This window comes from Nannospalax galili, unplaced genomic scaffold, assembly GCF_000622305.1.
Source record: "Nannospalax galili isolate Female #2095 unplaced genomic scaffold, S.galili_v1.0 scaffold996, whole genome shotgun sequence".
In the NCBI taxonomy this organism is placed as follows: Eukaryota; Metazoa; Chordata; class Mammalia; order Rodentia; family Spalacidae; genus Nannospalax; species Nannospalax galili.
Genome location: NW_008339436.1, coordinates 1269722 through 1294607, shown reverse-complemented (window position 1 = coordinate 1294607; position 24886 = coordinate 1269722). Strand labels below are relative to the sequence as shown.

The following is a 24886-nucleotide window of genomic DNA, read 5'->3' as shown; positions in this document are numbered from 1 at the left end:
ACTAAGGAGGCCAAGCAGGCTGTAGAATGAGCGGGAAAGGCACAACTGCGCGAAATCACTCCCCGACATAAGCTAACTCCACCGGCCCTCCCTGCCTCCCGCCCCCAGTGCTCGCGGGCAATGTTTTCCTTTGCTTTCGTCCTCTCTCATTGGCCGGCTCTTCTGTTCATCAAACTCCGCCCGCGTGGAGCCAACCGGAGAGCGCGTCAATGTTGGGGTCGGAGGCCCCGCCTCCGCGCGCCGTGTGCAAAAACAAACAGCCGTTAGGGAGGAGGTGTGGGGGGGGCGGAGTTAGAATTAGAAGGAGGTTCCCCATTGGTCATCCGCTAGGGTTCAAACGAGCAATGTGAGCGGCTATTGGTCGCGGTGGTGCGAGGCGGGCCCAGGGTATTGTCCGGCTCCGGCGGCAGCGGTCGGGGCTGCGAGAGCGGCTGCGGCGCGGGCGGCAGTGGGCGTCGCGCGGCCAAGACCATGGTGAGTTGGGAGGCCGGCGGGGGACGCGGCACCTTGAGGCCGCGGATCGCGCCGCAGCCTGTGGGAGTCGGAAGTTGGCGGCGGCAGCTTCCGAGCCGGGGGGTTGCGCGCGGTCGCGCCCGTGGCCGCACCCCGGCGGGTCTGAAGTGAGGGCGACGCCACCACCTGGAAGCTGAGCCCGGCTCCGAAAGGCCGAACCAGTGCGATGCTCGGTGGCCCGAGTGAGGAGGAGCGGGATGCCGCGACCGAGTTCGAAGGCTCGGGCGTGGGTTACGTAATCGCCCTGGCCGGGAATCAGGCGCTCAGAGAAAGATGGATTGTTTTTGTGCTTTCGGCTGAGGACGCTTGCAGAGGTTTGAGGTCCTCTGACTCCCTTGCAATATGAATTTTTCCCGGCTTCCCCTTGCCCCTCCCCACTCCACCCCTGCCTGTTTTCGATCTCATAGTATCTTTCATTTTGAAATTCAGATCTAGTTAAAAGTGGCTTTTACAAAATGAAGATGAACCAAACTTTTTAGTCCCATTCTGAAGTTTCAGGGGAAGGAGAACGAAAACAAAAGAAAAACCTATTCATTGCATCAAGATTCTGTAAAGGGAGTGACTCTGTCATTTTGGGGTCTTGCTTGTATCTGTATTCCTACTTTAAGCATCGTATCGCTAGACAGGCACTGTCCGTCCGTGCTGCAAGCTGAGAACCCAAAATCAGCCTCAGGCTCTCTCGTTGCTCATACTGCAAATAATAGTTTGTCTACGTGATTATGACATGGGCGGTGTTGAATAGCCAGAGCAACTATAAGCAGGGAAAGGATGCAAGTTTTGGTTATAAAAGTCTCAAACTTAGAACAAGAGTAGACTTTATGGATAATTGCATCCGTATTTATAGTTATTATATGCTGTTTTGTAGTAAAGTACTTTCACAAGCAGCGAAGGTTACACACGATTTGTAAATTAATTTGCTCAAGCTGTTTTAATGTTCCCCGTTTTTATTTCTTAAATGCTAATAATATGTCTTGGGTGCCCATTCACCAATATTTAAAAATACTGGCAGCATTTGGGTTGTCATTCTTTAATATTTTTTAACTTGAGAATGTATCTATTAAGATGACCATATCCAGTTTCCTGTGTACTCCTTTCCCCATATATAAACTTTTTTAAAACCAAAACGTTTAACCCATTTGATGTTAGTAATCCTTAGAATAAGTGTTGTTTCATTTGTATGTGTTTATTGTGCCAGTAGGATGCTTGTGGAGATCAGAGGACAGCATCTTCCACCATGTGGGTCCCAGGATCAAACTTACGTCATTGGACTTGTGCCAATTGCCTTTACCTGCTGAGTCATCTCTCTGGCACAATTTTTATATAGTTTTTATTCCTCATTCATCAACTATATTAAATATAAAGGTGGGAGTATTATGTGGTTTTAGAGACTGGGGTAAATAGCCATTTATTGTTTTTTGTTTAGTATTGAAAAAGTGTATCTGGAATTTAAACACTAGGAAGAGTTAATATATTGAACTCTCCCCCAAAACCCATAGGGGCCTATCTATGTTGCCCAGGCTGGTCTCCAACTTCTGGGCTCAAGTGGAATTCTGCTGCCTCAGACTCCCAAGTAGCTGGAACTACAGTTGTCTGCCATGATATCCCATGTTTATTAAGGCTGTTTATTTTCTTTTGCCTTTTCATTCTTCTTTATTTGGAGGGGTTTGGAGGCAGGTACTTGCACATGTGTGGAGATCTCAGGATGACTTGTAGGAATTAGTTATTTCTTCCAGCATGTGGGTCCTGGGGATCAAACTCAGGACATCGGGCTTGGTGGCTAGTGCCTTGACCCCCTAAGCTAGTGTGACCTCACTGTGCCTGTATTAAGGCTTTTAAAAGCTGACTGTGTCTACTTCCTTAAAAAGGAAAATATATGAAATAGCAATTATTTATTGAAACAGGACCATATAGTGTGGCCCTGGCTGGCCTGGAACTTGCTATGTAGAGAAGGTTGACCTCAGTGTCACAGAGAGAGATCAGCCTATCTCTGCCTCCTGAGTGCTGGGATTAAATGTGTACACACCACACCTGGCTCCAGGATAAAATGTTTGAAAGTAGTTACTATATACTTCAAAAAGACCAGAGAATCTTGTAGTAGGTGGCTCTTAGTTAATAACTAGTTCTTGGGTTTTTTATTTTATTTTATTTTATATGTATGAGTGTATTGCCTGTATGTATGTAAGTGCACCTGCATTGTATAACGCCCATGGAGGTCATAGAGGGCATCGAATCCCCTGGAACTGGAGTTACAAACAGTTGTTAGCTGCCATGTGGGTACTGGGAATCAAACCCAGGTCCTCTGCAAGAGCAGTGAGTGCTCTTAGCCACTGAGCCATCTCTCCAGCCATAGTTTTTTGGTTTTTTTAATCAGACATTGGGAAACAGTAATTATAAATTTTAGACTCATTGACCCACTTGAGAGGTTTTTATGTCTTTAAAATTTTTTTTTACTGAGCCAAGCGTGGTTGCGCACACTTTTAGTCCCAGCACTCAGGAGGCAGAGGCAGGTGGGTCTCTGTGAGTTCAAGGTTAACCTGGTCTACATAGTTCAGGTCATCTGGGACTATAGGGAGACCCTGTCTCAAAAAGCCAAAAAAAAAAATTTTTTTTTTTTAACTGGAGGAGATGTGAAAAGATTCTTTAAGAAATAACTGAGAATATTAACAGATTTGATTTCAGAAAGTTTAAAAATCATGCACTTGTATAGCACAATACTCAGAAATTATTTTATATAAGATAGCTGGATATGGCACTACACACCTGTAATCTCAGCACTTGGGAAGCATAGACATGAAGGTCACTGCAAATTCAAGTCTAACCTTGTCTACATAGCAAGTTCTAGACTAGCCAGGACTACATAGCAAGACCCTTTCAAAATAAACAAAACAGGGGCCATTTAAAATGGCTCATCAGGTAAAGATGCTTGCCACTAAGCCTGACAAGCTGAGTTTAATCTGTGGCACCCACATGGTAAAAGGAGAGAGCCAACGCCCACAGCTTGTCCTCAGACCTCCACACACAAAATAATCAATGTAATTTTAAAAATTAAAAAACGGGCTGGAGAGATGGCTCGGCAGTTAAGAGCATTGACTGCTCTTGCAGAGGACCCAGGTTCCATTGCCAGCACCCACATGGTGGCTACGAACCATCCTTGACTCCAGTTCCAGGGGAATCTGATACCCTCTTCTGACCTCTGCTGCTCTGCACGACACGGGTGCACTCACATGCAGGCAATACACTCATACACTTAAAATAAAAATTTTAAAAACAAAAAAAAAGGCTGGTAAGATGGCCAAGTAGGTAAAGGTGTTTACCACCAACCTGACAACCTGAGTTTGTTCCCTGGGACCCACATGATGGAAAGAGAAAACTGACTCCTGAAAATTATCCTCTGACCTTCACACAGTCTGTGACATGTGTGCCCCTCTGCCTGCACAAAATAAATAAATGTAATTTCTGCTGTTGCTTCTTCTGCATCTCCTTTAAAATGATTTAAAGAAAAATTGAAAACAAGAAACCATACATACACACAAACACATACGTGTCAAGTTAGTATATATTGTGGTAGAAATCTAGAGTTTCAGTTCTCCCTGGTAAATGTATACCTTACTGAAATACCTGAATATTCCTCTCTTGCTAAATTGTTTTAATGTAATAAGAATATGAAATACGGCCAGACATGGTGGCGTACGCCTTTAATCCCAGCACTTGGGAGGCAGAGGCAGGCAAAGCTTTGTGAGTTCGAGGCCAGCCTGGTCTACATAGTGAGTTCCAAGACAGCTGGGGCTACAAGGAGACCCTTTCTCAAAAAGACCAAAAAAAAAAGAACTACTTCTTGACAACTTTTTCTCCTTGCTTGTAATACCTGCCAGGCTTTAGATGTTTTTATTTGCTCCCCACATCCACACACCTGCTGTTGAGAGATTGACATTTGATCCACTGAGACTTGGAGTTAGAGGGACTATATGCAAGGTTGATTTTTTTTCTTTAACCTTCATTTTTATTTTACATGTGTGAGTGTATTGTCTGTATATGTGGATATAAGTGCACCCATACCATGCAGTGCCCACAGAGGTCAGAAGAAGGCATTGGATCCCCCTGGAACTGGAGTTATAAATGGTTGTTAGCCACCATGTGGGTGCTGGGAACTGAACCCAGGTCCTCTGCAAGTGCTCTACTTAAAAAAAATTTTTTTTCTGTCACCTTTAAATTCAACTTTATATTTTAACCAATGAGCTATCTCTCCAGCCCCTATGCAAGGTTGATTTTGTTTTTTTAAAGGAAAGCATAAAGGGATATGCTGTTTCAGTTACCTTCTACTTCTTTTTTGTTTCTTGAGACAGGTTCTTTCTGTGTAGCCCAGACTGGTCTTATATGTAACTCAGGCTGGTCATCTTGTCTCGGCCTTTTGAATGCTAGGAACATGGGCTTCTGTCACCCACATAGCTTTGATGTTTCTTTAATGGCACTAATCTCAAACAACCACATTCTCCTTGTCCACAACTTTGAACTTACTCCTTTTCTAACCAACGTACTCTTTCTCAGCTTTTTGCTCCCAGTTCTCAATAAAAGTAGCTAGCAGTGACAGTGCCAAAGTTTGGGTGCTGTACTTTCTTTAGATTTAAGGAGTGTGAAAGCCAGGTGTGGTGGTGCATACCTTTAGTCCCAGCACTTGGGAGGCAGAGGCAGGTGGCTCTCTCTGAGTTCAAGGCCAGCCTGGTCTACATAGTTCCAGGACAGCTGGGGCTACAGGGAGATCATGTCTCAAAAAAACCAAAATAAATAAATAAATAGTCTGTCACCTTTAAATTCAACTTCCCACAAAGTTTTAGAAGACATACAAAATTTAGACAAATTCTTTGCCAGAGTGTAATAGGAATGGCCTCTAGTACATTTCTCAATAGAATTCTAATTCCCATCTGAAACCCCATGAATATAATCTTTGCTGTATATTTCTAAGAATATCATGAACTCCCTCAAGAATTGCCCATTAAGTTCTACTTGAATTATTCCAAGGCTTTCTTTGTCCCACATCTCCAAACTCTTACACATTGCTCCTATACACCAAGGCCTAAGAGACACTGGTCAAGTTTAGTCATGAATGTGACCCCACTCCTGGCACCAGGTTTCTGTATTACTTACTTTTCTTGTCATCATGACCAAATACCTGACAAGAAAGGGTAAAAGAAGGAAAGAGGGGGCTGGAAAAATGGCTCAGCAGTTAAGAGCACTCACTGCTCTTGGAGAAGACCTCGGTTTAAATCCCAACACCGACATGGCAGCTAACAACCATCAGTAACTCCAGTTCCAGGGGATCCAATACCCTCTTCTGTCTTTTGAGGGCAGTGCACAGCACAGGTGTACTTACATACATGCTCAAAATTTTACAAATACAAATATTTCTTTTGGTGGGGGGCGTCTTTTTGAGACAGGGTCTCCCTGTAGCCCCAGTGGTCCTGGAACTCACTATGTTGACCAGGCTGGCCTTGAATTCACAGAGATATGCCTGCCTCTGCCTCCAGAGTGTTGGGATTAAAGGTGTGTGCCGCCACACCTGGCTAAATATTTCTTTTTAAAAAGGAGGAAAGAAATTTTTGGATCATGGTCTCAGATGATTTAGTCCATTATCACTTGGCCCCTGTGCTCTTGAACAAAGCCTTATGGTAGCAGGAGTATATGATAGAAGAGAACTGTTTTACTTCATGGCTGACCAGGAAGCAGAGAATGAGACAGGAAGAGGCCCCTAAGACCTGCCCCCAGTGACCTTCATTTCTTCCCTACCTCTTAAGTTTCTAGAACCTCCCAAAGAGTGTCACCATTTGGGGACCAAGCTTTCAAATTGTGAGCCTGTGGAGGGTATTCCTTATTCAGTCCATTACACTTAGATTGAGCCTTGTTTGGCTGTTGTGGGTAATGCTGCTTTGAACATCAAGTCCCTTGGGTATATACCTAGACGTGGAATTGCTAGGTCACAGGTAGATCTTTTCCGTTTTTCAGGATTTGTATTTGGTTTAGCTTGAGTTTTTATAGCATGCTTGTGTTTTCTCTCAGAAGAGCTAAGTTCTTGAATGTTATGGTGATATATTTTAATTAAATATTTCTGAGGTACATAAAAATCAGAAAATGAAAAATATGTTCAAATTTGTAGAAATCTTACATTTTGAATAGGTATTTAATTGATTTTTTTATTTTACTAAAAGGTAATATATATTTACGGTAGGGCAGGGCAGGAGATATCTTAAGTATCTTAATTTTTTTAATTTCATGCTAAAATATCTTAAAACTAGAAATTTTGTTTTGTGATCCCCCCCCCATTAACATTAACATTTTCAACTCTCCATCCACATTTTTTTCACATAGGCTGGAGGCAAAGCTGGAAAGGATAGTGGGAAGGCCAAGGCTAAGGCAGTGTCTCGTTCACAGAGAGCTGGGCTACAGGTAAGGAATGATCCAGGCTGTTGTAGTTCATTATTTTCTTTACCTTTGCAGTTCATGACTCTTAGATGTTTTGATGTTCTGTTAATTACTGAAGTCTTTCTTTTTTAATATTTTATTTATTATTTTTATTTCATGTGTACGGGTGTATTGCCTGCATGAATGTGAGTGCACCCATGTCATGCAGTGCCGTGGAGGTCAGAAGAGGGCTTCGGATTCCCCTGGAACTGGAGTTGAGAATGGTTCATAGCCGCCATGTGGGTGCTGGGAATCGAACCTGGGTCCTCTGCAAGAGCAGTCAGTGCTCTTAAGTGCTGAGCCATCTCTCCAGCCCCAGAACTGTAGACATTGAGTGTGAGATTAATTGGTTAAAATGTAAATCCTAAAGTTAACTATATTTTATATGAGAGCAAGATGTCTTTAAGAATTTGGCAATTTGGTTCTTGGAGTTGGAGAGATGGTTTTAGTGGCTAAGGATGCCTTCTGGGGACTGGAGAGGTGGCTCAGTCAGGGGCTAAAGAGCACTTGCTCTTCCAGAGAACTTGGGTTCAGTTTCCAGCACCCACATAGTATCTCAAAACCATCTATTACTCCAGTTCTAGGGAATCTCATACCCTCCTATGGAGCCCTTATATAGGTGTAGGCAAAAGATACAAAATAAAAATAAATAATAATGATGATAATAATAAAGAGTACATACTGCTCATGCGGAGGACCCAGGTTCTGTTCCCAGCACCCATGTCCAGTAGTGCACAACCACCTGTAACTCCAGATCCAGGGAGATCCAACACCTTTGGCCTTACACATATAGACACATAATTAAAAATAAAATCTTTTTTCTTTTTTTCTTTTTTTTAAATCAAGATTTGGGGCTGGAGAGATGGCTCAGCAGTTAAGAGCACTGACTGCTCTTGCAGAAGACCCAGGTTCGATTCCCAGCACCCACTGGTAGCTACGAACTGTCCTTAGCTCCAGTTCCAGAGGAATCCGAAGCTCTCTTCTGACCTCTGTGGCATTGCACGACACAGGTGCACTTACATGCAGGCAGTACGCTCATACATATAAAATAAAAATAATAAGTAAAAATTTTTTTTAAAAAATCAAGATTTTTAACTATGTTCTTCATTCTTTTTTTTAATTTTATTTTTATTTTATATGTATGAGTGTATTGCCTGCATGTAGGTAAGTGCACCCATGTCATGCAATGCCCTCAGAGATCAGAAGAGGCTGTCAGATCCCCTGGGACTGGAGTTATGGACAGTTGTTAGCTGCCATGTGGGTGCTGGGATTCGAACCTGGGTCTTCTGTAAGAATAACCAGTGTTCTTAACTGCTGAGCCATCTCTCCAGCCTCTATGTTCTTCATTCTTATAAAGTATATTATGGTTTTTCTTCTGAAAGTGTTTATAGTGGTACATTGACTTCTGGGATGAACTAAACTGAGGTGGAGACTAATAACGGACTACTCTACTAGTTCTCTTGTGTATTTCCCAAGTGGCCTCCTTGAAGACTGAGTAATGTACTCCAAACTCCTGAGTGTTTTCAGATTTCATGTACATGAATTGATACAACTTTAACCTACAGATTCATCATTTTCTTCATTATTAATCACCTACACATACTTTTTTTTTACTTTTTAATGAAACCCAGCTTACACATTTTAGGCACATTCTCTACCGTTGACCAACATCCCCAGGCCAAGAAACACTTTTTTTTAAAAAGGAAAATTGGCAGCTGACAAGATTGCTCAATGGTCAAAGATGCTTGCTGTCAAGCTTGACAATCTGAGTTCAATCCTTAGGACCCACATGGTGGAAGGAAAGAACCAAGTCCCTCATTTGTTCTCTGACCTCCATGTGCATGCTGTGGTGTGCATATGTGCCCATAATTAAATTTTATTTATTGGATTTTTTATTTGTGGTGTTGTTGAGATAACCTCTCTTTGTAGCCCAGGTTCACCTCCTGCCTCAATTGTGTATCACCCTACCCCACCCCACAAAATTTAGATTATGTTCTGAGGGCAGTGGTAAAAGTTTCAGGAACTGGATGGCATAATCCTGAAAGAAAAGAAAAGGGAACTTAAATTTAAAGCACATGCAATATATTTTTAGAATACTGTTTAAATTCTCAGAATTAATTTGAAGTGTATTTACTGTGTAACACAAGTCAAATGGAGATAATCGCATTGATTTAAGAAATAAACGGGCTGCTGAGATGGACCATCAGGTAAAGGAATTTGCCTCCAGTCCTGATGACCTGAGGTCAGTCCTCAGGACCCACAAAATGGAAGGAGAGAACTGACTCCTGCAAGTTGTCCTCTGACTGCCACCCCCCCCAACACAAATAAGTAAATAGTGGCTGGAGAGATGGCCCAGTGGTTAAGAACACTTGGCTGCTCTTCCAGAGGATCAGAGTTTGGTTCCCAGCACCCGCCTCAGTCAGCTAACAACTACCTGTAACTCTAGCTCCAGGGGCTACAATACCCTTTTCTGGCCTCCAAGGCACCCTCACACGTGAATGAATGAATGAATAAATAAATGAATGAATGAATGAGATTTTTTTTTCTTTTTTTTTTTTGAGACAGGGTCTCTTTGTAGCCCCAGCTGTCCTGGAACTATGTAGACCAGGCTGGCCTCGAACTCACAAAGATCCGCCTGCCTCTGCCTCCCAAGTGCTAGGATTAAAGGCATGCGCCACCACACCCAGCTGAATGAGAATTTTTAAAATAAGGTAGCAAATACTTGATTTACAGTGGTTTTAAAGGATTAAAAAACACGCGTGTAGCTGAGCCTGGTGTTGCATGCCTATGATATCAGCTGCTTAGGAAACAAAGGCAGTAGGATCACAAGTTCAAGGCCAACCTGGAATACAGAGTGAATTCAAGACTAGCCTGGGAAATTTAGCAATACTCTGCCTCAAAATAAAAAGGAATGTGGCATAAGCTTATAATCTCAGCATTCAGGAGGCAGATGCAGTAAGATTTCTGCAGGTTCAAAGCTAGCCAGGACTATGTAGCAACACTCTGTCTCAAAACACCAAAGAAGTATAAAGAGGATTAGGGATATCGCTTAGCAGTAAAGCACTTACTTAGGGTATTGTAAGACCTTAGGTTCGACCCCCAGTGCTGCAAAGCAGCAGCAGGATATGGGAAAAGAGGGATTTAGAGTTGAAAGTAACTTCCCGAAAAATAAAGGTTTAGAACTTCAGACTTTAAGGGACACATAAATTGTAGTATAATTATGCTATAAGATAAATTTAATAAGTCATTTTGAAGATTACTGAACCATTTCTATTAAAATATCCCAAGTTGTTTCAAAGGTTGGGGGTTACTGTTAAGCTATTTAACATTGTCTTCCCCCACCCATACTTGACTAGCTAGACCTTTGCCTGGCCTGGTGGCGCATGCTTTTAATCCCAGCACTTAGAAGGCAGGGGCAGGCAAGTCTCTATGAGATCAAGGCCAGCCTAGTGTCTACATACAGAGTTCCAGCTAGGACTATAAGGAGACCCTGTCTGAAGACACAAAAAAAGAAAGAAGGAAGAGATGGGGAGAAAAAAAGAGGAAACAAGTCCAGCACTTTTATATATATATATATATTTTTTTTTTATTTATTATTTTTATTTTAATGTGTATGTGTGTATTGCCTGCATGTAGGTAAGTGCACTGGTGTCGCGCAATGCCTGAGGAGGACAGAAGAAACTCTCAGATCCCCTGGAACTGGAGTTATGGACAGTTGTGAGCTGCCGTGTGGGTGCTAGGATTCAAACCCAGGTCTTCTGCAAGAACAACCAGTGTTAACCGCTGAGTCATCTCTCCATCCCACAAGTCCAGCTTTCTAAAGCTAGTTGTACATACAATTACCAGCTTGAGTTACTAAGACAGCTATGATAAAAATGGGGTTATTTTAACTGGGGGGGGGGTGGTATACAAGGAACCTTGGGGATAAAGGGAAAGAAGGAGGCCAAGAGAGGTGAGACCATAGGAGAAGGGTATTATTAAGGGAGAAACGGGAAAAAAATGGGGGCACTTTGAATGGGGAAACCATGGTGGAAGGGTTAGACAGTGAGAGATAAATAATGCCTAGCTAATTTTTTTTAAAAAAAAAAAGAGGGAACCTTATTAGTCCAACAACCTACTGACAAATCATACATAGAACTAGTTTAAGGAGCAAAATATGTCTAGTTGGGGCTGGAGAGATGGTTCAGCGGTTAAGAGCACTGACTGCTCTTGCAGAGGACCCAGATTCGATTCCCAGCACCCACATGGTGGCTACGAACTGTCCTTAACTCCAGTTCCAGGGGAATCCAAAGCCCTCTTCTGACCTCTGTGGCATTGTATGACATGGGTGCACTCACATGCAGGCAATACACTCATACACATAAAATAAAAATAATAAATAAAAAATATATATGGTCAAGGTTTATCTGAGAACGTTTGGTTGGTTTTTGTCCTAGCTTTATCTGTATAACACATGGTAATTGAAAGTACCAGACTGGCCGGGCATGGTGATGCATGCTTGTAGTCCCAACACTTGGGAGGCAGAGGCAGGTGGATCTCTGAGTTCAAGGCTAGCCTGGTCTACATAGTGAGTTCCAGGACAGCACTGGGGCTACAGGGAGACCCTGTCTCAAAAAGACAAAAAAAAAGGTACCAGACTGGTAGAACTAACCTTAATAGATGTTTAAAAGCCATACTTTCAGGCCTATACTAATCTGGTCAGAGGAACTTAAGGACAGTTTTTGCTCCTTTCCTTCCAAGGTCAACTAAGTTCCAGGGGACTATGGAGCATCTCTCAAAATGTCCTGTAACTGTGGTGAGTCACCTGTCCTCTTGATCAAGGAGGCCATGGAGACCCCATCAGATGGACTTGAACCGGTGTCCAGTCTACAAAGAGGAGGGTCAACATAGAGGAAACATTTCCTCCATGCTTCCAAGCGAAGCCAGCCGTGGTCGAGTAGGACCTTTGATTTATCTTCACATAGATGGAACTGGTAAAAGAAAGGAGCCAGGGCCTCCTCCCAAGCCCATGTGACCTGTGAGGAACAGATCCTCAAATGACCTTAAGAGTAAAAATAAATTGGTTAATGTGGGCCAACTGTGTGGTCTTAAACACCCAAAGGAAAGTATATAACCAAAGGTTAAAGTAATCAGTATATTTCTTTAAGAGTCCATGGGTATAGCTAAAGGCTACATAACAAGAAACAATGCCAGACAGGATACCTTCCTTTGAGTTGTTGGCCAAGGTGGCCCAAGAGACTCCCAGACAGTAACCCAACATAGAACTGGGAAAATAAACAGCAGACCCTAATTTTTTATTTTATTTTATTTTTATTTTCTGTGTATGCGTGTATTGCCTGCATGTAGGTAAGTGCACCCGTGTCATGCATTGCCCGCAGAGGTCAGAAGAGGATCCCCTGGGATTGGAGTTACGTACAGTTGTTAGCTGCCATGTGGGTGCTGGGATTTGAACCTGGGCCTTCTGCAAGAACAACCAGTGTTCTTAACTGTTAAGCCATCTCTCCAGCCCCAGCAGACCCCAATCTTATCTAAAGGAATGCTGGCAACTAATTGCTGCTAGGTGAGGAAGAGCTGATCTTCCTAAAACAAGTGACTCTAGATAGGCTGACTAGACTCAGCAGATGGACTAGCATTGGAGAACAGCTGGGGACACTGACAACCCAGTGAACAGTAACAGGGATGACAGTATATGGGCTCCAGTGTGGGACAGGGCAGGGAGGATATGGGAGGGTGCTATTTGGGATGCAGGAGTAAAGATGAATAAGATTATTTGGGGTGTTCTGTATAAATACACAAAAAAAGTAAATTTAAAAAATGAGTTAAATTTGAGAAAGAAGCATAAAAATTTGCTTCATGTTAGTTAGTAGGTAAGAAAAACATTACCATTGAAATCTACCTGATGCATTTATATCCATGCTCAGGTGTCAAGGACCCCAGAAAGTAACTGACAATGACTAGTAATGATCAGATATACAGAGATTAGAGACATATGTGCAAACATCTAAGTGTTATTTGCATTAAAAATGAGTTTTTCTATATGAAACAGTGTATTCTAAAATGAAATGGAGATCTTTTTTAAAGGTTAAAACCTCATTCAATTTTATGCCTTATAGGGTTTATGCTGAGTACAGCAATGTATAACTATTAATTCTACACTGAATCTAAAAATTTACAGCCAATTTTGAAAAGAGATGCATCTTTACTCTGGAAACTGTTATTGACTATGTCAATGCTGTTGTAATGAAATGCTTCCACTAATTGTGTGGTTATTAAATTTTTTTTTTTAATTACCAGTTTGAGCTGGTGTGGTGGTGCACGCCTTTAATCCCAGCACTCAGGAGGCAGAGGCAGGAGGATCTCTGTGAGTTCAAGGCCAGCTTGGCCTACGTAGTAAGTTCCAGGATAGCTGGGGCTACAGGCAAGACCCTGTCTCAAAAAGACCAAAAAATAAAAAAATAACCAGTTTGAGATCATTTATGTAAAATTGATAATTATACTGTGGATGACTTTCCACATCTAAAAAAATTAGTAAGAAGTACAAGGACATTGATGTACCTTTTAGAAATACTATTTTTGTCCTTGTGGAGTTTTTTTGGTGGTTGATGTTGGAGTGGGGAGGGGTTGTTTGTAGACAGGGTCTCATTTATAACCTGGGTTGTCCTCAAACTTGTGTTCCTCGAGTCTAGTCTCCCCAGTGCTAGGTTACAGTTGTATGCCAGCAAATTGTTTATGACAACTGTGCTCCTAGGGCAGCCAGGGACTCCTGGTCTTATATGCACTGGTTAAAAGCAGAGAAGAGCTGGGAACATGCCTGTGGTTCCTAGCTACTCAGGAGTCAGAGGCAAGAGGAAAAGGAGGTCCAGGGCAGCCTTAATAACTTAGCAAGGACCTGACTTAAAGACCTCTTTGTCGTCTCTGAAGCCTACGAAGAGGTAGTAACTAAAATACCACTCATGAACTTCAAGGGTAGTATTCATCAGAAGCCAAGTTTGAGTCGGGAGTAATGATAACAAGAAACTAAGAGTTGTAGGTAGCCAGGCATTGTGGAACAATCCCTGCACTTGAAGGGCTAAGGCAGGAGGATTTCAAGTAACTATAAGCATTCATTGGAGATAATGTGAAGAAGTTGTAAGTGAAGTTTTCAGAAAGAAGGGAGCCAGTAGCTGATTACCAGGATTTACTAAGCCCTAGGAACTGGTAATTACCAAGTAAATTTGGCATTTAATGTGTGACCAGATTTTTAAAAATATTTTAGATTTTTATTTTATGTATATGAGTGTGTTGCCTACATGTATGTAAGTGGACCTATGTCATGCAATGCCCATGGAGGTCAGAAGAGGCCTTCAGATCCCCTGGAACTAGAGTTAACAGATGGTTGTTAGCCTCCATGTGGATGCTGGGAATCAAACCCTGGTCCTCTGCAACAGTGTTCTTAACTGCTGAGCCATCTCTCCAGTCCCTTGACCATATTTTTATCTCTTTATTTGTACTGTTAAGCCTTCAGTTATACCCAGCTATATATATTGTTTTTGTTTTTGTGTTTTGTTTGTCTTTTTGAGACAGGGTCTCCCTTAGTCCCAGCTGAACTAGAACTCACCTTGTAGACAAGGTTGGCCTTGAACTCACAGAGGTCCACCTACCTCTTCCTCCTGAATGCTGGGATTAAAGGCTTGTGCCACCAGGCCTGGCCCCCAGCTATATATTGTAAAAGCTCTGCAATGCATCTCTTTCAGTTTCCTGTGGGCCGCATCCACAGACACTTGAAGACCCGCACCACAAGCCATGGACGGGTGGGTGCCACTGCTGCCGTGTACAGTGCCGCAATTCTGGAGTACCTCACTGCTGAGGTTTGTGGGTGAATGTTGTTCTAAACTAGGTGGCTAAAACTGCCATGGAATGTATGTCTAAAATGACATGCACTTTGGTTTTACTTGAGACAGGGTCTCCTGTCGTCCCACAGATCCCCAACTCCATATGTAGCTGAGGATGGCCTTGAATCCTGATCGTTGTCTCCACTTCCCAAGTGCTGGGATTGCAGGAGTACAGAATCACACTAGCTTCTTTGGTTCTTTTCTTTTGTGTTCAGTCTGACTTGGAGTTTGCTTCATATTCTGCTTAGTTTGGGAGGGTGTTTTTGGTTGGTTGGTTGGTTGGTTGGTTGGTTGGTTGGTTTGATTTGGTTTGGTTTGGTTTGGTTGGTTTGGGTGAGGCAATATCTTAGGTAGCTCTGGTTGACTGGAATTTACTATGTAGACCAGATCATTTGTCAGCTTATCACCCAGTGCCAATATTAAAAACGTCTTTGGCATACTTTTTATTTATTTGTTTGTTTCAAAAAAGACAGTAAAAAAAAAAGGCAAAAAATAGACTGTAAAAATCAAATATCTTTTTATATAATAGGTAAAAGAATTAGCAATCTGCCGAGTGTGGTGGCGCACGCCTTTAATCCCAGCACTCGGGAAACAGGCAGGTGGATCTCTGTGAGTTTAAGGCCAGCCTGGTCTACATAGTGAGTTCCAGGACAGCTGGGGCTACAGGGAGACCCTGTCTCAAAAAAGACCAAAAAGAATTAGCAATCCTCTGCATAGTTATACATTAACTTGACATTTTAATAAGGTAAGCTACTTTGGCAAGAGTTCTTAATTTTTGGATCCTGAACCACTGCTTCCCCTCTCATCATCCCTCCATGGAAAACAAATGGGAAGCCATGCAGTTCCTTCTGCATTCCAAACCAGGGAAGTAATGGAGTAGCAAGCAAAAGTTCTTAATTAGGGGGGCTAGAGAGATGGCTCAGCGGTTAAGAACACTGACTGTTCTTGCAGAAGACCCGGATTCGAATCCCAGCACCCACATGGCAGCTAACAACTATCCCTAATTCCAGTCCCAGGGGATCCGACAGCCTCTTTTCTCCTCTGTGGGTATTGCATGATACAGGTGCACTTATCTACATACAGGCAATACACTCATACACATAAAATAAAAATAATAAATAAAATATATTTTTTTTTAAAGTTCTTAATTGGGAAGATAGAATGGGGAACAGAGCTGAGAAATTTAGGTCTAATGTATGTCAGTTATCATTGCTCTCATTTCATTATCCCACTAGCAATTTAACTTTGAATTGTGGGTTGTTTGAGCTTTGCTCTCTTGAACTAAGGGTTTTATGGGGGCATCTTGGTATAAGTTAAGAAGCTTTCTACCTTATCCTATCCCAGATTTTATTTGACTGCAGACTCTTAAAAAGGTAAATGTTCTCGGGCATGGTGGCTCACGCTGTTAATCCCAGCACTTGGGTGATGGAGGCAGGAAGAAACAAAATGAAAGAAAAAGATTTTTTTTTTCCTATGAGGGAGAGGGAGGCAGAAAGGAGGAGGGAGGGAGGGAACTTTTCATTGACTAGATAGCAAAAATAGACTGCATGAATATATTAAAATGTATTCTAAATGTTTATATTTAGATTCTTTTGAGACAGAGTCTCACCCAAGTACTGAGATTAAAGGCAAGTGCTATGACGCCCAGTGTAATTTTATTTTAAATAATATAGATGTGGGTGGATATGCGTACAAAAGTGCATGTGCCCACAGAGGCCAGAAGGCATTGATCCCCAGGAGTTGGACTTATTAGGTGCTTATAAGCCTACCCAACCTGGTCATTGTTGGGAATCAAACTCTGGTCCTTTGCAAGAGCAACACTTTTTTTTTTCCCTTGAGACAGGGTCTCACTATGTAGCCTTGGCTATTGTGGAACTTGCTATATAGACCAGGCTGGCCTTGAATTCACAAAGATCCTTCTGCCCTCTGCCTCTTCTTCCTGAATACTGGGATTAAAGATATCCACCAGCATATCCAGCCAAGAGCAACAAAAATCTTGGCTAAAGGTTGTCCTTTGGATTTTGTGTTCCAGGCATAATATCACATGCCTATAATCCCAGCACTCAAGAGGCAGGAGGATCACTTTGAATTTCAAGGCCAGCCTGGCTGTACAGCAAGACACTGTCTCAAAAAAAAATTTTTTTAAGTGGATTTTTGTTCAAGTTCCTACATTTGGACAGGGAATGAATATAAAAGTAGTCAACATAAGGTATTGAGGGTTTCATGAAAGTATTATAGTGATTATAAGAAAAAAGTTGTATGTGTTATATATAGGTGCTAGAGTGATGGTTTCAGCTGTGATTGAGAGCCTGCTAATTCCTTAATTGTGTTATTCCATGGATGTTTTGTAGGTGCTGGAGCTGGCAGGTAATGCCTCCAAGGATCTCAAAGTAAAGCGTATCACTCCACGTCATTTGCAGCTTGCAATCCGTGGTGATGAAGAGCTGGATTCACTTATCAAGGCTACCATAGCTGGGGGTGGTAGGTATTATTGAGTCCAGATTATTATTATTTATCTTTCTAACATATTATTCAGATCACTGATCATGTGCATTTGATTGGTTAACCAGAAACTGTATGAACTTTAAAGTGTTAAGTTACTACAGTATTCCCCATACCTTCAGAACTATGCTTGAGAAATAACATAATATTGAGAATTATCTAACATGATAGAGGTAAAGACTGAAATATTAGTAGATCAGAATCAGTAAAGGTGAGAGGTAAGTTGGTGGTTCTTATCTATTTTGAATACTCTTTGTAGAACCTAATGAAAACTGTGGTTATGCTAAAATGCATGTGTACTTATACCTGTAGAGGTTGAACAGGATTAGAATGTGAAAAGGGGCTTAAATTCCATCCTGTGTGTAACTGCTTTTTCACTAAAGCATGAATATGTAAAGAATGGAGCTGGAGAGATGGCTCAGTGGCTAAGAGCACCTGCATGAAAGCTAACAACTGTGTCTATAGCTCCAGTTCCAGGGGATCTGATGCTCTTTTCTGACTCTTCAGGCATTGTACAACACGGGCCACTTACATACATGCAGACAATACACTCATACACACGAAGTAAAATAATAAAATATTTTTCTAAGATGTAAAGAAGCCTTTAATAGTGACTTTTTTATTTCATTCTAGGTGTGATCCCTCACATCCACAAATCTCTGATTGGAAAGAAGGGACAACAGAAAACTGCTTAGGAGAGTTGTTTCAGCCAGCCTGCGTCCTCCCCGTCATTGTACTGTAACTGGGACAGAAGATAACAATGGAGATATGTGGAGTTTTTTAAAACAGTTAAATAGAAAAGCATAGACAATTACTGTAGACATGATAAAAGAAACATTTGTATGTTCTTAGACTCGAAGTTTGATAAGTCCCTTTCCATGTGGTCAAAGTCATGTGTTGATTGGCCAGATTTCTCCCTTGTGTTTTATACAAAAATAGAATTGATAAAACATTTTTTACAAAATTGATTTGTCTCAAAATTTTTGTTCATAATGTATTGGAAATCCTTTGTTCAAACCTGGGTATGGTGGTAGATACGTACCTGTAATCCCAGCATTTGAGAGGTGTGGGCAGGAGGTTCAAAGTTCAGGATCATCTTTGACTGTTTCAAGTTTTAGGACAACCTAGATTTCATGAGAAATATTTTATGGGTGCTGGAGTGATGGCATAGTAGTTAAGAGCACTGGCTGCTCTTTCAAAGGATCTGGGTTCAATTTTCAGCACCCACATGGCAACTCACAGCTGTCTATAACTCCAGTGTCAGGGGATCTGATAACCCAACTTCTGGCTTCTGTGGACACCAGGCACACATATCCCTGTAGGCAAAACACTCATAAAATAAAAATAAATCTTTTGAATAATTTTTTGCTTAAGACTTTGAAATTCTGAGTTTCAAATTAGAATAATCTTTATTTTTTTACCCTTATTTTGGTCTTTTTAAGACAGGGTCTTCCAGTAGCCCCAGCTGGCCTGGAACTCAGGGATCTGCCTGCCTCAGCCTCCCAAGTTCTGGGCTTAAAGACATGAGCCACCACACCTAGCTAGTCAGAATAATCTTAAGGTCTGGAGAGAGCGCTTAGCAGTTAAGAGCACTGGCTGCTTTTGGAGAAAACCCAGGTTTCGTTCCCAGAACCTGCATAGTGGCTAACTACCATCCATTACTCCAGTTCCTGGGGACACGACACCCTCTTCTGGCCTCCACAGGCATTGCAGGATATGGTTGCACTTAAATTTATGTAGGCAAAAAATAATTTTAAAAGAAATAAAAATGGAGCATTACCTTGATCAGTGCCATGTTAGGTTGAAATTCATGCCTTCAATTTTTAGTAATATACCATTATATTACGTTCCATGAAGAAGAAAAAAAACCCTATGAACTAATGCTGACTGCTAGGAGATAAGTCTAGTTTCAGGGGTGTTAGACTGTGTGCTCAAGATTGAAATGGGACAGTGAAAATACTTGAAATTCCTTACTGAGCACTTACCACATGCTACCCCTGTGCCGACTACTCTACTGACCCAAGACATTCTATTCCCTCCATTTTATAGGTATGATGTTCACAGAAATTAAATGATCTACCGGGAAGACAACTGAACTAACAGAGCAGAGGATTTAGTATACAAACTTAGATATTACAGGCTCCAGAGTCTACACCCTTGTCTAGAAGTGATGTTAAGTTTATCAGAGTTTCCTGCGTTAGGCTTAAAATTACAGCTGTTTTTGAACTTTTATTGATCCTAGTAACCTGTGGAAGCTTTTGCAGTCTTTAAAGATGATTTGTCTTTGTCAGTTTCTCAGTAACGCACAGAATTTCAGTTAATAATGCTAGTTAATGATCCAACCAAAATTTATTTTTTTCTCTGATGAAAGTCTTTCATGAGAAAAAAATTTTTTTGATGTTTTATGGTATAATGGTGTCAAAATTCATTTTTGAAAAGTTTTTTTATTATGGAAATTCTTAAAAATATAGAGGAACAGCTGGGTGTGATGGCGCATGCCTATAGTCCCAGCACTAGGGAGGTAGAGGCAGGCGGATCTCCATGAGTTCAAGACCAGCCTGGTCTACATAGTGAGTTCCAGGACAGCTGGGGCTACAGGAAGACCCTGTCTCAAAAAGACCAAAAGAAAAAAGGAAATACAGAGGAATAAGAGTAGCACTGCTGTGATGACACCGTTTGTCTCCAGTCCTGCTGAGTCTTATGAGCAGTCTTAGCTGCTGCGTCCCATGTGCTGCCACCAGTGGCTTCGTGAGTCCTATCACAGTCCCAGCATTTTCATGTCTGTGTATTTTAGAGACATATTTGGGTGTCTCTTAAAGACATGCATTTTTTAAGACAATTCCAAATACCAGGTAGCATTCACATTTTCTTGTTTTTTCTCATAATTTTTTTCACTGTTTGAATGAAGATCCAAACATAGTTTTGTTTTGATTTTCATTTTTTTGAAACGGTATATCCCTGTGTATCCCAGGCTGACCTGGAGCCTACTGTTTGGCTGTGGATGACTAAATTCCTGATCCCTCCTGCCTTTCCCTCCCAAATGCTGTGATGGCAGGTGTACACCACCTGTCTCAGCTTGTATTTTGCATTTTCTTGGTAACAAGTTTTTTTTAATTGTAGGTCTCTTACTATTCTTAATTTTTGAAGAAACTGTGTTCTGTAGGATTGTCCTTTGGTATAGATTTTACTGAATATGTCCTAATGCATTTTACAGGGTTTTTTAGGGTATGTGGACATGTTCATGTGTGTGGAGCCCAGAGGTCAATGTCAGGTGTTTTCCTCAGTCACTCTCTACCTTCTCTTTAAGACAGGATCTGGGGCTGGAGAGACGGCTCAGTGGTTAAGAACACTGACTGTTCTTGCAGAAGACCCGGGTTTGAATCCCAGCACTCACATGGCAGCTAATAACTGTCTGTAACTCCACTTCTAGGGGATCTGACAGCCTCTTCTGTCCTCCACAGGCATTGCACGACATGGGTGCACTTATTTACATGCAGGCATAACACTCATACACATAAAATAAAAATAAAATATTTTTTTAAAAGACAGGTTCCCACTCAACCTAGAACTTGCCCATTCAGTCATACTGGCTAGCTAAGAAACTCTGAAAATCCACCTATATGCACCTCCCAGTGCTAGGGTTGCCACGGATGTGTGCCATGTGCTATTTTTTTTAATGTTTTAAATTCATATGTGTGTGCATGCCTTGGTGCATGTGTAGAGGTCAGAAGACTGCCTTGTAGAATTGGTCTCTTCACCATTACTTGAGTTCTTGCATAGAACTCAGGTCATTAGACTCGCACAGCAAGTGCTTTTACCCACGGAACTATCTTGCCCCATGCTCAGCTTTTCTGTGGATCCTGGGGATCCAAACATCCTCATTCTTGCACAGGAAGCATTTTCTCAACTGAGCTCTCCCTCTAACCCCATTTTGCATTTTTCTACCCCTCTTATAAAGTCAGTGAGATCCAGAGGGTTTTTTTGTGGGTCTTGTCCTAATTAAGACTGATGATGGACTGAAGAGTTGGCTCAGTGGTTAAGAACACTTACTCTTTTTCCAGAGGACCCCAAGTTCCATTCTCACCACCCATGTTGGGTGACTCACAACCACCTAAGCCAGTAAGCAACGTTCCTCCATGTCCTGTGCTCCAGTTCCTGCCTCCAGGTTCCTGCCCTAAGTTCATACCTTGGGCTCCCTGATGAACTGTGACTCCGGAGTTGTAAGCTAAATAAACCCTTTCCTCCCCAAGTTGGTATTGGTCGGAGTATTTTGTCACAGCAATGGAGAAACAAGGACAGAAATTGGTAGGTAGGCAGATCTCTGAGTTCAAGGCCAGCCTGGTCTACATAGTGAGTTCCAGGCCAGCTGGGGCTACAGGGAGACCCTATCTCAAAAAGACAAAAAAAAAAAGTGCCAGGATACATGCATATAATCCTAGAATCAAGGAGAAGGTAGGAAATATAAGTTCAGCCCAGCCTGGACTGCAGAGCAAGACTTCTGTCTCCAAAAAAAATTTTAAAGGTAGTTTGCAATGCTGCAGCCCATTATTAAAGTTCTTGTCAGCTTTTCCCTAATGATTTTAGCTACTGTCAGTGATACTTGCCCAGGTCTGAGATTCCATTACAGATGGCCAACCAGTGATAGCCTGTTATTCTTTGTATATCATTAGCTGAAATTCTGTAATAGAAATTTTGTTCATCAATTTATAAGATAGGACTGGGGAGATAGCTCAGTCTATAAAGAGCTAAACAAAACAGGCAGATGACCCTTTTAAACAGCCTGGAACTCACTATGTAGACCAGGCTGGCCTTAACTCACAGAGATCTGCCTTCCTCTGCCTCCCAAGTGTTGGGATTAAAGGCATGAGCCACCATGCCCAGTGGAATAATTCTTGAAAAAATTATTAGATTCTACAGTCTGTCGCAGCTCATCTGTGGGATGACCTTTATTTGATTTCTAGTTTTATTCTCTATTTGTTCTTTGTTCTTTTACTTCCTGTCAGAGAAGAAAAACTGTTGTTGGATGAGCTGTCATGTTGATTAGATTTTGGTGCCTAGTGAAATGAGGCTAATGGGACATGTGCTAAGTTGAATGAAAGAACAGGGCATTAATAAATAAAGAATATGGACATTGGCTTCTCAAAGAAGCGAACATGACTTTAGAACATGATTCTTGTGCGGGGACAGGCACAAGCCCAAGCTGACCTAGAACCCATAGTCCTGCCCAGTCTGCAGATTGTTGGGATTGTGCCACTGTGCCCAATTTAGGATTCTTGTTTTGTTTTTTGTTGGTTTTGAGACAGGGTCTTGTAGCAGGGTCCTGATCCTCTGCATCACCTTCAAGGGCTGGCATCTGAATTGCATCTACTTAGAAGGAGCTATGATTTAATTTCAGGACTGGCAAGATGAGTAGAAACATTTGTCTTTTGATCTGAGTTTGATCCCCAGATCCCATAGTAGGAGAAAACTAACTCCTGAAAGTTGTCCTCTGACTTCTACACAGACACCTGCATACACCCACACACGCACTGGTGTGTACACACACATACACACGAATAAAATTTAATTTCAGAAGCTAAACTTCGTGACATGTTTGTTATCCCAGCTGAGGGAAGCTGAGGTGCTACAGATGCTGCAAGATTAAAGATAGCCTGGGCTACATAGCCAGACCCTCTCAGAAAACCAAAACCTCAGAAAAAAAATAATAAAAAAAAAAATTTTGGGGGGGGGGGGTTGGGTTTTTTTTTTTTTTTTTGTCTTTTTTTTAAGATGGTCTCCATGTAGCCCCAGCTGACCTGGAATTCGCTATGTAGACCAGGCTGCCCGCAAACTCGCAGAGATCCCCCTGCCTCTGCCTCCCAAGTGCTGAGATTAAAGGCATGCGCCACCACGCCCAGGTTTTTTTGGTCTTTTTGAGACAGGGTCTCCCTGTAGCCCCAGCTGGCCTGGAACTCACTATGTAGAACAAGCTGGCCTCGAATTCACCAAGATCTACCAGCCTCTGCCTCCCGAGTGCTGGGATCAAAGGCATGTGCCACCATGCCCAGCATTATTTTTTAAAAATAAACAATTGGGAGGCTGGAGAGATGGCTCAGCAGTTAGGAACACTGACTGTTCTTGCAGAAGACCTGGGTTCAAACCCCAGTACCCACATGGCAGCTAACAACTGTCTGTAACTCCAGTTCCAGGGGACCTGACAGCCTCTTCTGTCGTCCATGGGCATTACACGACACGGGTGTGCTTTCCTACATGCAGGCAATACACGAATACACATAAAATAAAAATAATAAAATAAATTTTAAAAAGCCAGGTGTGGTGGCGCATGCCTTTAATCCCAGCACTTGGGAGGCAGAAGCAGGCAGATCTTTGTGAGTTCAAGGCCAGCCTGGTCTACATAGTGAGTTCCAGGCCAGCTGGGGCTACAGGGAGACCCTGTCTCAAAAAGACTAAGTAAGTAAATAAATAAAATAAAAATAAACAATTGGGGCTGGAGAGATAGCTCAGCGTTGAAGAAGTGACTGTTCTTGCAGAAGGCCCAGGTTCAAATCCCAACACCCACATGGCAGCTAACAACTGTTTGTAACTCCAGTTCCAGGGGATCCGACAGTCTCTTCTGTCCTCCACAGGCATTGCACGACATGGGTGCACTTACCTACATGCAGGCAATACATGTATATGCATAAAAGTAATAAAATATTTTAAAAATAAACAATTGAGGGATGAATGAAATTAGTCATTTTTCCAAATGAAAAAAAGTTGTTAGGTTTTTCTTTAAAATTTCTGGTACTGTTTATAAGCAAAAATGAAAGTAATATGCTAATACTAATAGGAATGCTAAGTATATTCAACTGGCAGGAGTCTTCTATGAATCTTTATTCCGTGGATCTTGATCCCTTATGGTCACATTTTCTGTTGGCAAAGTTGTGCCTAGTTTATACAAAGATGGATTTTACATATTCTGTGTAAAAAGAGGTGGGTTGGACTAAATCTCTAAGCATTTGCTTTCAGTACCAGTGGTGCTGGCGCAGGGGCCAACATCACTAACCACCCAGGCAACACTGCCCCTTGCCAGTTGCTTGTGGTTTTTCCATCTCCACAGCAGACATTGTGGCAGTGATAGCTTTGTTTTCACACAGTGGAAGATAGTGAAACACTCCAGGGCTACATATCTGAAGTGGGAAATAGATCAGACTGTAGTCTGTTTAGCTCAGAGACTTACAGAATTGTTTTCTAGTTTTGTTCGTTTTCATGATTTGGAGGATTGAATCCAGAGCTTTGTCCTTAACCCTGAATCTTTTTCTATAGATGGAAAAGTCCTCTAAACATTTTCTTTGAAAACCAGAGTGGCTTATATGTATTTACCTCATTTAATCTCCTGAATAAATCTGAGAAATAAGGACCAGCCTGATTTTATAGGCAAATTCAGATTCACAGATATTTGGCAAGCCTAACCAGTATCACCTGGCTCCAGTTGGTAGGTAGCACAGCTACAGTTTGAATCCCAGTCAGTCTGACCCCAAGTGCAGTCTCTGTTGGTACAAAGCTCC

The 24886-nt window shown here is 41.9% G+C and overlaps 1 protein-coding gene across 4 annotated transcripts; it reads left to right on the top strand.

Moving 5' to 3' along the window:
• The first annotated feature begins 347 nt into the window (after positions 1–347).
• On the top strand, positions 348–18307 carry LOC103734994 (histone H2A.V). 4 transcript variants are annotated; one of them, XM_008834093.3, is made up of 5 exons: positions 348–474; positions 6874–6951; positions 14700–14813; positions 17189–17318; positions 17973–18307. In XM_008834093.3, the coding sequence occupies exons 1-5, from the start codon at positions 472–474 to the stop codon at positions 18032–18034; spliced, it is 387 nt and encodes a 128-aa protein (XP_008832315.1). In that variant the 5' UTR covers positions 348–471; the 3' UTR covers positions 18035–18307. The 4 variants fall into 4 exon arrangements, with proteins under 4 accessions (XP_008832315.1, XP_008832316.1, XP_017653924.1 ...); XM_008834094.3 differs by lacking the exon at positions 14700–14813; XM_017798435.2 differs by lacking the exon at positions 6874–6951 and having other exon boundaries at positions 374–474.
• Positions 18308–24886: the final 6579 nt, after the last annotated feature.